The sequence below is a fragment of the Tympanuchus pallidicinctus genome, unplaced genomic scaffold (assembly GCF_026119805.1).
Source record: "Tympanuchus pallidicinctus isolate F22 unplaced genomic scaffold, pur_lepc_1.0 scaffold8, whole genome shotgun sequence".
Taxonomy (NCBI): domain Eukaryota; kingdom Metazoa; phylum Chordata; class Aves; order Galliformes; family Phasianidae; genus Tympanuchus; species Tympanuchus pallidicinctus.
The window spans coordinates 55,699,103-55,711,478 of NW_026294802.1; the positions used below are offsets into that span (position 1 = coordinate 55,699,103).

The 12,376-nt window shown below is 49.4% G+C and overlaps 1 protein-coding gene across 11 annotated transcripts in view; it reads left to right on the forward strand.

Annotated features, from left to right (window-relative positions):
• Positions 1–3,141, forward strand: part of MVB12B (multivesicular body subunit 12B) — a 52,141-nt gene extending 49,000 nt beyond the window's left edge. For 9 of the 11 annotated variants that reach the window (XM_052668031.1, XM_052668024.1, XM_052668029.1 and 6 more), the window contains one exon: positions 504–3,141. In XM_052668031.1, coding sequence (XP_052523991.1) covers positions 504–632 — 129 coding nt within the window. In that variant the 3' untranslated portion in view covers positions 633–3,141. The remainder of the gene's footprint in view (positions 1–503) is intronic. The other 2 variants (XR_008202663.1, XR_008202662.1) reach the window with 2 other exon arrangements.
• The last annotated feature ends 9,235 nt before the right edge of the window (positions 3,142–12,376 follow it).

Sequence of the window (12,376 nt, forward strand, 5' to 3'; positions counted from 1 at the left end):
AAACCTGGAGTTAGAATGTGTCAGGAAGAATAAACATCAGTCAGTGCTATTCTGAACTCTGCTACAATGCAGCGGTTTTAACTGTAGCACCTGGAACTATTTTTATTTCTTGGTAAGATTACAGGTTAGTTTGATACAATTAATGTTTACTTACAGTAAAAACAGTGTTTTCTTTGACTTCGGTGCAGCATTTGATACCACGATGAATACTTGTTCAGGAGTTAGAACAGTACAAGGTTAGCATCCTAAGTGAGTAAGAAGCTGGGCTTCTGGCCAGGTGGATGTTTCCAGCAACATCCTGCAGTGGTGAGTTTTCTCACCTCCCCATCCCATGATTTTGAGGAAGTTGAAGAAAATAGAAAATCATTACTCATAAATGTCCCTGGATGGGAAGGTCTCAGAGAGGAGCAGGTATTGTAGGCTTGAATACAGGGGACTCACAAAGGAGCTTTTCTCTCTGTCCCAGCTGCACATCACTATTTCCTTCTGCTTGGTGCTAACAGGGACTTTCTGAGCGGTTCTGGTGGGACGCAAAGGCTGAAATCAGGTACAGCCTTTGCTGTGCTCCCAAGCTACCTGGGAGAGCGAAGGACACTGCAAGAGATGTGACTGAGTTCAGGCACAGGACATAAACCATGGGAGCAGAGGAGTCACTGGCGGTCGGACCAGGAGCTGTGAGCCTTCTGATGAGCTGCAGAGCTGGCTGCTCCTGGCTGCCCGTGGCTGCAGAGGTGATGGCATGAACCTCATGAAGGTAATTTGCTTTTGTTTGTGTTGGTTTTTATCCTTGTAAACCAATCTGAAATGTCTGCTAAATTCTATGCTGCAAAGTCAAAAAATCAGAAGTCAAAATATCTTGACTTCAGCATTTTCTGGAGGGGAAAGGACCATACATGGCAAATACACTGCTGCACAGGCAGCGTTCCAAGTGCGTGTGGCAGTGAGTTCAGTACAATAGATGCAGGCAAAGTTAGTGGAACAACTCATTTATCTTCTATGAAGTGCTCAGGCAGGGCCAGGAGCGGCTGGCATTGCAGCAGTGTGCAGCAGGTGACAGCAGTGTGCAGCCTGAGCGCAGCATGCAGCTTGTGGGACTGCAGGGCACCTCGCAACTACAGCCACAGACCCCATCTGCAGTGATCTGATAGCAGGGAGAGCCCTGGGCCTCAGGCAAGGCCTTCTCTTGGAGGGAGCAGTAGCTCCGGGGCTTGGTGCTGGCACAGCATTGGGGTTTGGTGCTGGTGCAGAGATTCTGGTAACTGCGTGGGCTCAGAGCAACCCTGCTGGGCTCAGGGCTCCATAGTCTCATTTTTTACAAATATTATAAACTGGGATTCTGCAGAAGTAAACAGGGTTTTATAATCAGCTCTGAAATACAGCTGTATTTTAAGAGAGGCAGTTAAGGATGGATGTGTGAGTTACAGGGAAGGTGCCATGCTTTTACGACCCATGCTCTGCTCTGTGTGGCCCTGCTTCGTGCTCTCTTTGTCAAATGCTGCTGCTGGCGAGCGATTTAACAGCAGCGGGGGGATGCGACTGGGAAGGCTGCAGCTCCAGTACCGCTGTCAGCATGGTCTGCAGGGCAGAGCTGCCTCCGCAGCAGGGTGAAGGCTCAGAGCGAGGCAGGATGGGGACAGGATGATGCCCAGCATGGGGAGGTGCAGGCAGCAGTGCAGGCAGTACACAGCAGGGGCAGGGCTGCTCTGTTGGTTGGGCAGGGGGTCCTGGCCCCATGGATCCCAGCACAGGTGGTCCTGGCAGCTCTCTCCCTTTTGCAGGCACCCCGGGGGCACAATGGACTTCTCGATGGGGGAGAGGTTCACGTCACACCGTTAGAACTCAAGTTTGTTATTCGTTCTGCTGTTATTTTTCTGAACTTGACTCAGCGGTGGTGCACACTGTGACCTCTGGCATCTTCTCTCCCCCCAGCCAATATCCCCATCTCGCATACTTTGAGCGCCCTTTGAATTAAAGGAGATTAATTCCCAAGTTCCCGACATGCTCTTCAGGCACATGTTTTTATAACCTCCTAAAGCAAGTGCCCCTGGTTCCGCCAAACTAGCTCAGCCCTAAGCTGCAGGCACTGGGAGCTACTGCTGCCCCCCAGGAGAGCACCCTGCTGCACGCACCCACGGCCTGCCTGCTGGCTGGGGATGCAGCAGGCATAGGCTGGCAGCAGCCGTGGGGTGCGATGTCACAGGCTGCTGGGCTTTGTGCTGCTGTGGCTTTTGTTGTTGTTTGTTTTCTTTGCCTCTTCTCCCTCCTACAGCTTCAAGAATTAACTCGCCCTGGGAATATCTCCAAATCCTTTCCCTTCTTCGAAGTGATGGATAAGCCATGTAACTGATTGCCGTGGCCTCGGAGAGGGTAAACATCTTCTGCAGCTTAAAATGAAACTTTCTCACTCCTTGGTTAATGAGTGTTGAAAGAAGCATAAATAGAAATAACACAGGATTTCCATGACTAACAGGATGACCGCATCAGTGAATGTTGTCGGGGTTAAAAATGACTCAGCTTTTGCTTCCCCAGGGTATGATGTTTTATCCCGCGGCAGGAAGGGCTGCCAGCAGCACTTTGAAGGTCTGGCACAGCCGCCACGGCTTGGATCGTGAACTGGGAAGTGTTTGAATGCACTGGGAAAAAAAGGAAAGTCCTGAACTCTGCTCCATGTGTGCAGATTTCGCGAAGATAAAGGAGCCCACAGCTTTATCCAGCCATGCTGACTCTTTTCTTTTCCAAAGCCTTTTCAGATGTTTTCACTTTTCTGCTTGCTTTGTTGAAAGATGTAAAAATTTAAGACAACCACAAAGTAAACATTTCAAAACTTTCTATTCTGAAAATTAGCGACATTTTCAAAATCCCCCAAATTCTGTTTCTGCTTGATCCAAAATGAAGATGTTTGGCATTTCTTTGGTTGGCGGCAGATGTTTGTTTGTTGAAAACCTTTCTTCTATTTTTCCAAGAAAACAGATCAGTTATTCAGTAGAAACACCAGATAAGTCGATGTCTTGTCAAAATAAAGCAGGTTTTCCTTATTAGAGTGAAATAGTAATGAACTCATCTGCTTCCAATATTTATAAAGAGTAGAGAAGCCCATTAATTCTACTGCTTGTGAATAAAACCATCTGTGATTTCTTTCCATTTGATGTGTTTTGGTTTTAATATACATTTTTCACAAATAAGTGTAGGGATTTTTTGTGAAAATGTCACATTCAGAATCTCATAAAGAAGGAACGCAAAGAGGGGGAAACGAAATGTTTTGTTAGCTAAGTAATTTCTCACCTTGTGCAGAGAATAAAATTCATGCCAACTTTAACACATTAGGCGACAGAATTACATGTTCGGCTCTAATGCAATCCGTGACTCGTAACGAGGCAAATAGAGTAAGTTTGGAAGTTTGTTTTCCTTTGGGAATCACACAGTACATCTAACCTAATCTGTCCTGACACTTGAATCATGACACTGTGAGCTTCTTCAGGGGAGCAAAATGGTCGATGCCTCTTTCTAAAGCCACGCAGACATCGATAACGCGGGCGACGCGTCGGGGCGGAGCGGCCGATGGCAGCGCGGGGCTCAGCGCCGTGGGTCCCGGCCTGCAGCTCTCGGGTGCCTCATGACAAACTTCTACCAGAGCGAAATTTGACCTCTAGAATTATGCTCCATTAAACCAAAACGTGAGAACGCCCCACGTGGGACCGCTTTGTAGTTTGACTTGTGAGTGTTGGAGCTTAAATTAAAATGAGTATTCATCCAGCTGCTCTGCCCTGTTTTTTTACAGCCTTCCCCCCAGCCCGTACTGCAGAGGCAGCTCCGTGTCACGGTTTCCAGCAGCTCACCCAGCCCTGCCAGCCGCCCCCACCCCACGGACCCCCGCGGGGCCCTGCAGGGCTCTGCCCGGCCGTGGGACCCTCAGCGCTGCTGCGGTGGCTGTGGGGTGAGCGCGGCGCGATGCGGTGAGGCTGCGCTGCAGAGGGTGCAGCGATCAGAGCCCCCGGGTGTTACCTCTCCTGCTGCTGAAAAAAGCACATCTCCTTGTTGGTTTTTTCCTCTCCTTTTTTTTTTTTTTTTTTCCCCAATCATCAATAAAATCTTACTTTGGATAACCTAAAGCTTTTCTTGGAAGGTGAGGCCACAGATCACAGCAGTGCTGGATGCAGCTTCTGCATGGTGCTTTCGGCTGCTCCCAGGGGGACCAGCAGCCAACCTGCTGATCACGCACACAGCGATGTGTGCACTGGCACAGACTGAAGATGCTGTCCCGGCTGCCGTGCACCTCTCGTGCTGTGCCTCTCATTGCTGCACTCGCTGCTGCCCGGCCTGCACTGCTCTCTGCTGTTTCCACAGCTGTTGGTTCCTCAATGTGGCAAAGGCCAACCACAGGTAAGAGGAGTGCTTGTCTCTTGGGAGAGTTTTCATACCTATGTGCAGCAGCTGCCACTCTCCTTTGTGTAGTTTGTGCTTTTGTTGTTTTTATTGTTTAAATGAAGCTTTCAGCTGCCTGGACTTCAACTTTACCAAAACTCAGTGTACTAATGGAAGGTTCTTGATGTGTTTTATTAGATATCTATCATTCCAGTCTGGATACAGGGACAGCGTTTTGCAGAATGCACTGCACTGCCAGAACTGCAGCCGCTGCTGGCTGTGGGCGCTTCCTCCCCCCACAGCCCCTCGCTCAGCCCCATCCATGCAGGGCTGGCGGTGCCACTGGGAGCGCCTGGGGAGCGCTGTGTTGCTGCATGCAGCCATCGAGGGCTCTGCCACGTCTGAGCCATGCAGTGCCACCGCCCCCAGCTGTGCTCCTCAGAGGTTGTGCTGGAGGTGGGCACAGTGCCCACAGGGGCGATGAAGCGTGAAGGAAATGGAGGCGGGGGGCTGAGGCACCACGAGGTCACGTTAGGTCACCTTGCAGGGGAGCGCTGCCAGCTCCCAGCAGGAGTGCCGGGAAAGACGTTGCTCAGACAGCAGCCAGGAGCCCCGCGCTGCAACGTGCTGCAGTCCTGTGGCAGCAGCTGTGGGCTCACTTGGGTGGATGGATGGATGGACAGACGCAGTGCTCCCTGCGGGACCTGAGGAAGGCCAGTGTAAGGGCTGTGCTCGGTCCAGCTAAGCACTGAGGGCATGGGGACGTTTCCTGTGACTGAGTTGTGCCTGAATTGCTCAAAGGTTTTATGCTCTCTCACAACCCCTGGCAGCTGCAGGCAGGAGCCAGCTGATGGACTCAAAGATCTCAATGCAAACTTTTTTGCCTGTTCTACCTCTGAATTCCATTTTCTGCCCAAATGCCTACTTGTATGAAACTTGTAGGAACTTAATTATCCTTGAGACTTCTGCTTCTCTATGAAATCTGGTTCAAATCAGTTTAAAAAAAAGAGTTCAAAGTCGTTGGGCAGGCTGGGCAGACAGACAAGCACGCAGGGATCACAGGAGCCTTGTTTTTGTAGGAAACGAGATTAAAAAGATCCCACGGCAGCACGGAGCTCCGTCGGTGCGCCCCCGGCAGCGCTGGGTGTGGGGCTCAGCTCGGCGCAGCCGCACGGCCGCACTCACACCGGGAGCGTCAGCCTCAGCCCTGCTGCTGCTCCCAGCTGGACGCAGACTCAGAGCATCCCTGCTCTCTCTGCAATGCAGACCTGTACTTAATTTCTTCTGAAAAGGGCCCTGAGGAAGTCAGCAGATGTTATTATTAAAGCACTGAGTATCAGCAGCTCCTGAGATATTGTCAGTTCGTTAATGAGCTGATCAAACTGTGGAAAACAAGGGGTTTCCCAGCCTCCTATTAAGGAAAATAAGACCTCCAAGGTTAAAAGACTTCTTTTAAGCTGCACCAGGTTTATTGGTTGCCTAGCGCTCTTTAATCAGTGTGTTCTTAGAAGGCCCTTGCTGTCCAGGCACAGGAATGGGCGCTATCCCAGCCGGTCCCCAGAAGGAAACTGAGCCGCTCCGTGCTGGGAGCGTTCGCTGACATTTTGCTTGCCAATATCTTCTTAACCATTCCCTGCAGTTATTGCAAATATTTGGTGAATTCTCTGCGTATCCCTGCCAGCAGCTCTGCCTGCAGACTTCTGCTGATTTGTGAATTACTGTTTCCCCGTTTGAAAGTTAAGCTCATTTGCCTATCAACACATTTGTATTCTGCTTGGCAACCGCTGCATCTCAGAAGTTTCCCAGGGCTGCAGAAGACACAAAATGCGTGAGTGAGAAATGGCCTTGAACCCGAGACTGCCTGTGTCTTCTCTGCACCGTCTCACTCCTGAATCGTTCCTGTGTCGGGGGATGCACCAGCTCAGCTCAGACAAAAGCAATGGGAAATGGGAGCCCACTCTATTGGGTCTTTTGCTTCATGCTACGTTATCTGGAAACTCCCTTGGGGTTGTTCAACTGCAGGGATATTTAGGATTTAGACAGTGGTGCTGATGAGATTAGAGTAGCTAGGAGTGTAGGAATCAGTAACCATTTGTTACTTCTGTAGTTCAACAGAAGATCACAACTTGCCTTAAAGGCACCTTACCACTACTGCCATGTGAGTCAGGTCCCAGGCCTGGCCAGGAAAACCCTCATCTCGGGCAGCTTATTTGTATCTGGAAAGTAATTAGGTAAACGGCTATGGAGAAATGATCAGACAAAGAAAATACAAAGAAGGCTCATTTTTATCTCCTCCACCTACTGACTGATGTGAGGAATAAAGAAAGGAAAATAACAAGCATCCGCACAGGCAGTGTGTGTGCAGCAGCGCCGGTGCGGCCCCGGCCCAGGGAGCAGCTCCACGCGGGGCAGCAGCGCACGGCACAGCAGCTCAGTGAGCACCAGGGACGGTTATTTCTGCACAGATGGATTTATGCTGTCAGATAAGCAGCGACTGCTTAAATATGTCTTTTGCTATGCAACACTGAGGACGGGACACATAGATAAATTAACCCTGAAATAGAGGGTATGATTTTGAAGATGGAAAGGATTGTGCGTCTCTGTTGTGTTTCAGTTGGTTATGTCTACAGGCATCTCCTGAGCTGCAGCTCCATGGAACGTTTCTGACATTACCAATCATTTTAATCATAACCTGTGTCATTCACTGAATGACAGGCGCCACATTTACAGGTGCCAATAGACAAACAGCCACCAAATTATGCCTCAGCATCCAAGAAACACCACTCCATCCTGCCTGCCCAGCCCTGCGCCTTCCCCTGCTCTGCCCCAGGTGGGCTCCTCTGTGCTGCACAGAGCAGGACCCCCTGGCAGAGCTGGGGAGCAGAGCCTGGAGTCCAGCAGCACTTCTTCAGCCCTCATTCTGAGGTCACTACGGAACCAATGGGCCCCAGCTGAATCAGGAGCATTGAGTCTGTGCTGATGGCCAGCAGGTGTCCTTCTGTGTTCTGGATCATTTGTGATGGCTTCAAACTATAACATGTAATAAAGAATCAAAAAACCTCAAAGAAAACGTGGCAAAACAACCCAAAGAGCTGAGCTCCAGGCCTGCTCATGGCAGAGGGCGCTGACGCACGTGCCAGGATTGCTGCCAGCTGTGGTGCCAACACCCACAAGGCCCACCAGGTGCACGTGGCCAGGCTGGGATCTTTAAGTGAAAACTGAAAAAAAAAGCTGTCCTCTGGGTGGGAGGGTGGCTAGTTCATTTGCCCTCATCTACTTCAGGTGTGGAGCTGATTAGCAGCCATTTGCAGGATGGCTCTGTTAGGGCTGCTGCTTTTTTCCAAACTGTGAGTATCAGTTCTATTTTTTCATCTTTAGAAGTGCCTTTGTAATTAGCCCGGAATTCTTCAGGAAGAGGCAAAGGCTGTGCTGCTTTGGGTTAGATTGTTTTGTTAAATCTCAAAAAAACCTGTTTTTCATTAAAGGAAGTGCGTTGGCTTCTGGGGAAATGGCTGAAGACCTTTCCCCTTCCTGGTGTTTGGAGCATTGTGCGTGTTTGAATTTGATTTTCTTTTCCATTTAAGCATTTGAAGCTTGGCTGCCTTTGTGGTTCTGTGAAGCTTGGAGTGCATTGAGGAGAGGGATGTTTGCTGCAGGCTGTGGGAACCCTGGCTCTATGGGTGCTTAGGAGCCTGCCCAGTAGCTGAGCAGCCCAAGAGTGTTGTGCAAATGGGTGCTGGGGGGGGAAGGTTGTTTTCCTGGGAAATGTTGAAAAGCTGTTGGTGGAGCAGAAACCTTGTTATGTGGGTTAGTGAAGGTAGAGTGAGTTTTACTGCGTAATGTTTGATTGGCTGCCTTTTCCCCCTCAGTAGGGTAGCTTGCATTTGGTTTGCGCTTGCACTGTTTTCAAGAAGTGATGTTCCTGGGTGCCCGTGGTCAAATCTATGAACTCTTCTAGAAGCAAACGTTCATCTTGCTGTGTGAATCCCCCTCAGTGCCAGCAGCGTTCCTACTGTGCTTCACCTGGGCTGAAGAAGCCGTTTTGGCTCTTTAAATATCTGGAGCCCAAATGAGCTGTGTGTGCTCGAATGAACGTGCAGCAGTCTGGCTGTTTTGGTGCTGAATTGTGTGAAAGAAGCCAAAGACAGTGATTCCTCATGGAGATTTCATCGTGCCGTGGGGCTCTGTACCATGGGCTGTTCCAGGAGGTGGAAACAAGGAGCTCTACCAGGCACAGGGCTGCCTCAGGGCAGGAATTCCTTCCCTGTGGGCTCTGAGTAGAACTGGTGGATGCAGCGCTCTGTGCTCGTGTGGTTCTTTGGGCGATGGCTCTTGGCTGGGTCAGAGCCTCAGTTGGACGACTTGTGCTTTGACCTCTCTTAGGCACTTTCATTTGCAAGTCATGGAGTTTAGGTGGAATGTTTTCCTACAGAATTTCTGTTGTGAGTGATGTGGAGCAGGAGAGGGAAGCGGGAACATCGCTGCTGAGTGCAGGAAAGCTCTCCCTGTGCCCAGCTGGAGCCATGCAGGGGTGCTGCTGATGTCCTCCTGCTTGTCATGCTGCAGCCCTGCCTGCTGCAGAGCACTGACGCTGTGGCAGCTGTATCTGTGCGCTCCACTGGTGCTGTGCCGTGCACTCCAGACACAAATTCATGGCAAATATTTGGCCAACATAAATCTGAAAGGGATTGGAGTTCTTGCATTCTGTGTTGCAGCCCCACATGCTGTGATGGTTCCGTGTAGCTGTTGTGGCACTGAAGGCTTAGAAAACACAAAGGCGCTTCACAGAACGGAGAAGGGCGTGAGGTGCGGGGAAATCTGTTCTCATAGAGCTGCTTTGGAAGAGGAAATGCTACAACTGGAAAGGGAAGGTGCCTCTGTGCTGAGGTAGCTGGGTTTGTGTTGGGTTTTTGGTCTTGTGGTGGCTGCTTTCTTTGGTTGCTGTGTTGGATGTTGTTTGGCTCGTGTGTTCTTGAAGGGCTTTTTTGTTGGATCTCCTTTTATTTTTTTTTTTTGGTCTCATGATAACACCAAAAGGAAACCAGTGCAACTTCTGGCAAATTGGAAACAGGCCTGAGTATTGGACTTTACATTGATGGTACTCAGGTATTAATCCATTAAAGTAATCAAAAGAGCTTAAATAAGAATCTGAAGGCTGCAATATATATGTCAATGAACAAGCTGTAAAACTTCCTGAAAAGGTGATTTCAAAGCCATATTGCCCAAGCTTGGCAAATTGCATATTTAATTATTTTGTCAGTCCCTCTTTCTACTCTAATCTTTTGGTGAAATACCTTTAGACATATGAAATCAGTTAAGATAATTAGGGTACGATGGAATTAGGTGTGACTTGATTTTTAAGAAAGATACCATCCTCTGCCTCAGTATAAAATGTGTGCAGACCCCAAAAGCGAGACTGTATTGTGATGTTTTCTTTTCTATAAAGATCAAAGGTCTCCAGCCCCTTTCAAGATGCTTGCAGAATTTGTTTCCTAATTATCTCACATTTACTTATGTGTCTGCTGGGACATCAGAGTTAACTCTTTGATTGTAAGGATGAGATGGGACCATCGTCCAGATGACCGCAGCTGAGGCCTCCATCTCCAAGCTGTTTTTCAGATTTCCCGGCTCCGCTAATTCTCACGTCCCGTTTTAAAGCACGGCGATGAGGTGTTGTGTTTGCTTTATTTAATACCCGCTCCTCTACAGCAAAGATTTGTTTTTCCTCAGTAAGAGTTTACACCTTCATTAATATCCTTTATGAGTTTACGTGCTCTTCACAAGCGATAGTAAACTATTGGGGCTTTGATTTGTCTGCGGGTCGGAGCTGTTTTCGCCAACCCTTTATGATCTTTCCATGATGTGGTGCCTGAGTTTCTTCAGGAGAAATTTCTATAAAAGTTTTGAAATTAGAATTTTTTGGCTCACTTCATTGACTTTATTTTCCCCCATCTAGAGAGGAATAAAAGAGTGACAGACGCACAGAAATGTGAAAACAGGCTGTAAGGTTTGCAGTTCCAGTTGTGAAGTTACAAAAATAAAGTTGATTAGAATAGCATGAAATCTATAAAATAAAGAGCAAAAGGTTTATGGGGGAAGTCTAATATGAAACATTTTTAAACAATGTGTTTTATTTACTTTTTATACATTTCCTTTCTCATATTCTTTTGAACTTTTTTGAATCTTCTCATATGTTTCCTAATTACATTTGCCTCTCCGACTCCTGTTGGTGTTTTTTGCCATTGCACTGATGGGGCTGACGGTTATTTTTCTTTTCTTTTTGTTTCTTTTTTTTTTTCTCCTCTATTGAAAAACAAAGCTGCTGTCTCGAGCTCATCAGGGGGAACGTTCAGGAGAAAAAAAAAGTGACGACAACGCACAGCGGAACTCGGAGATGACGAATACCGGAGCGGCATTCTGACGGTGCGCCAACGGCGACCCGTCCGCTCGGAGCTCCGAGCCGGGCGGAGCCGCGGTGCCGTTCCGGAGCCGCCCGCCGCCCCGCAAAGGCCCCAGCGCGGAGCCGCTCTGCTCTGCCCGCGCCGCGGTCCCACCTGCCGCGACAAAAGCGCTCCTCTGCGCCCGGAGCCGCGGCCCGCAGGGGAGCCGCGCCACGTGGAGCGGCGGGCGACGCTCGGTGGTCGCGCAGAGGTTTCTAAGGACGCCGCTTGTCTCGCGCCGCCCTCCGAAAGAGCCCCTCCGAGTGCGCGCTCCCCCCGCACGGCCGTGCCCGCGCTGCTCGCCCCGCGGTGGCTGTGGGCGCTGCCCGGCGCGGCTGCGCGTCCCTCCGTGCGGTGCGGAGCGCGGCCGCACAGCGGCACATCGCGTTCCAACGCTGCGTTTCGCGGCGCTGTTTTTCTCTCCGCAGGGCATTTCTCCACAACTCACCGTTTTCATCCTCGCTCTCCGTTTTTTTGTTCAGCCTGAACGTTTTTTGTAATCTGGTTAGCATTTAGTGACGCGGGAATCCACGTTTCTCTTCGCCCTCTGCGTTAGGAGCGGTTTTGTTTACTCGGTCATGAGGTACACACTTCTGTTCTCACCCCACGGAGTTGAGTCGTTCTGTGATGTTTGCCCTTATCTGTGATGCTGGTGGCATCCCTGGTGGGTTTTTACACGATGTGCCCATCCGGAAGGTGTCAGCCAAACGTTGTGGGTGTAATTCTAATTTACAAACAAAACGAAATCTAAAACTTCTTGGATGCTCACAGACTTTTTCTGAGCTTAAATACTTCAGTAGTATTCAGTGTTAGTAAATCTCTCGGGTGGTGCTGTAAATGATCACCTGTACTTCCTGGAGTATTCAGAGCGTTAAAGATAACAATCTCACATATGTGTGTTTTTGAAAACTGTAACCATATTAATCCAAAATGGAAAAGGTCTTTTAGAGATGCTCCCAGCAGAGGTCAAAAATCTCTCCTAAGCATTTTGAGATGGGTTTTAAGTGCACTCAGGTTTGTTATGAGTCACAGGAGCTGTGGAAGGCGATCCCCTGTAATGTGGCAGACAGGTTGCTGCCTGGCTGCGCCGCTGCCCCTCAGCAAAGTGCTTCTGGGCCGTGGGAAGTGATGGCGGGGCAGCTTCAGAGCGAGGCGGTCGATCTCATCCTCATCCTTCCAACTCATCCTCAATTAAAAGCTTCTCCAGTCTGAGGTGCTCAGATCTGCAGGGCTGTTTATCCGACTGCTGCCCCTTTGTTGGGGAGCAGATGCTCTGTTGATGAACTTCTGTAAATTCTGAAGCAAACTTGGAATTCTTCAGATGCAAAATATTCATTATTGTCCCAAGTGGTGATACAGGACATCCGACCTCTGGTTCTCCGTGTTTTCCTTCAGATGTGCCCATCTGTCCTGCAGGAGAGGGCAGCTCCCTGCTGGTGGCATCCCGAGAGTCCCTGCAGAATGAGCCGAGCCAGAAATGAGAGTGCTGCAGCCTGGGTGCACCGCAGCGCTGTTAGATTGGGGTTCTCTTGAAATCCTTTCCCTTTAATTACTGTGCTAATTTTAAAATAGCA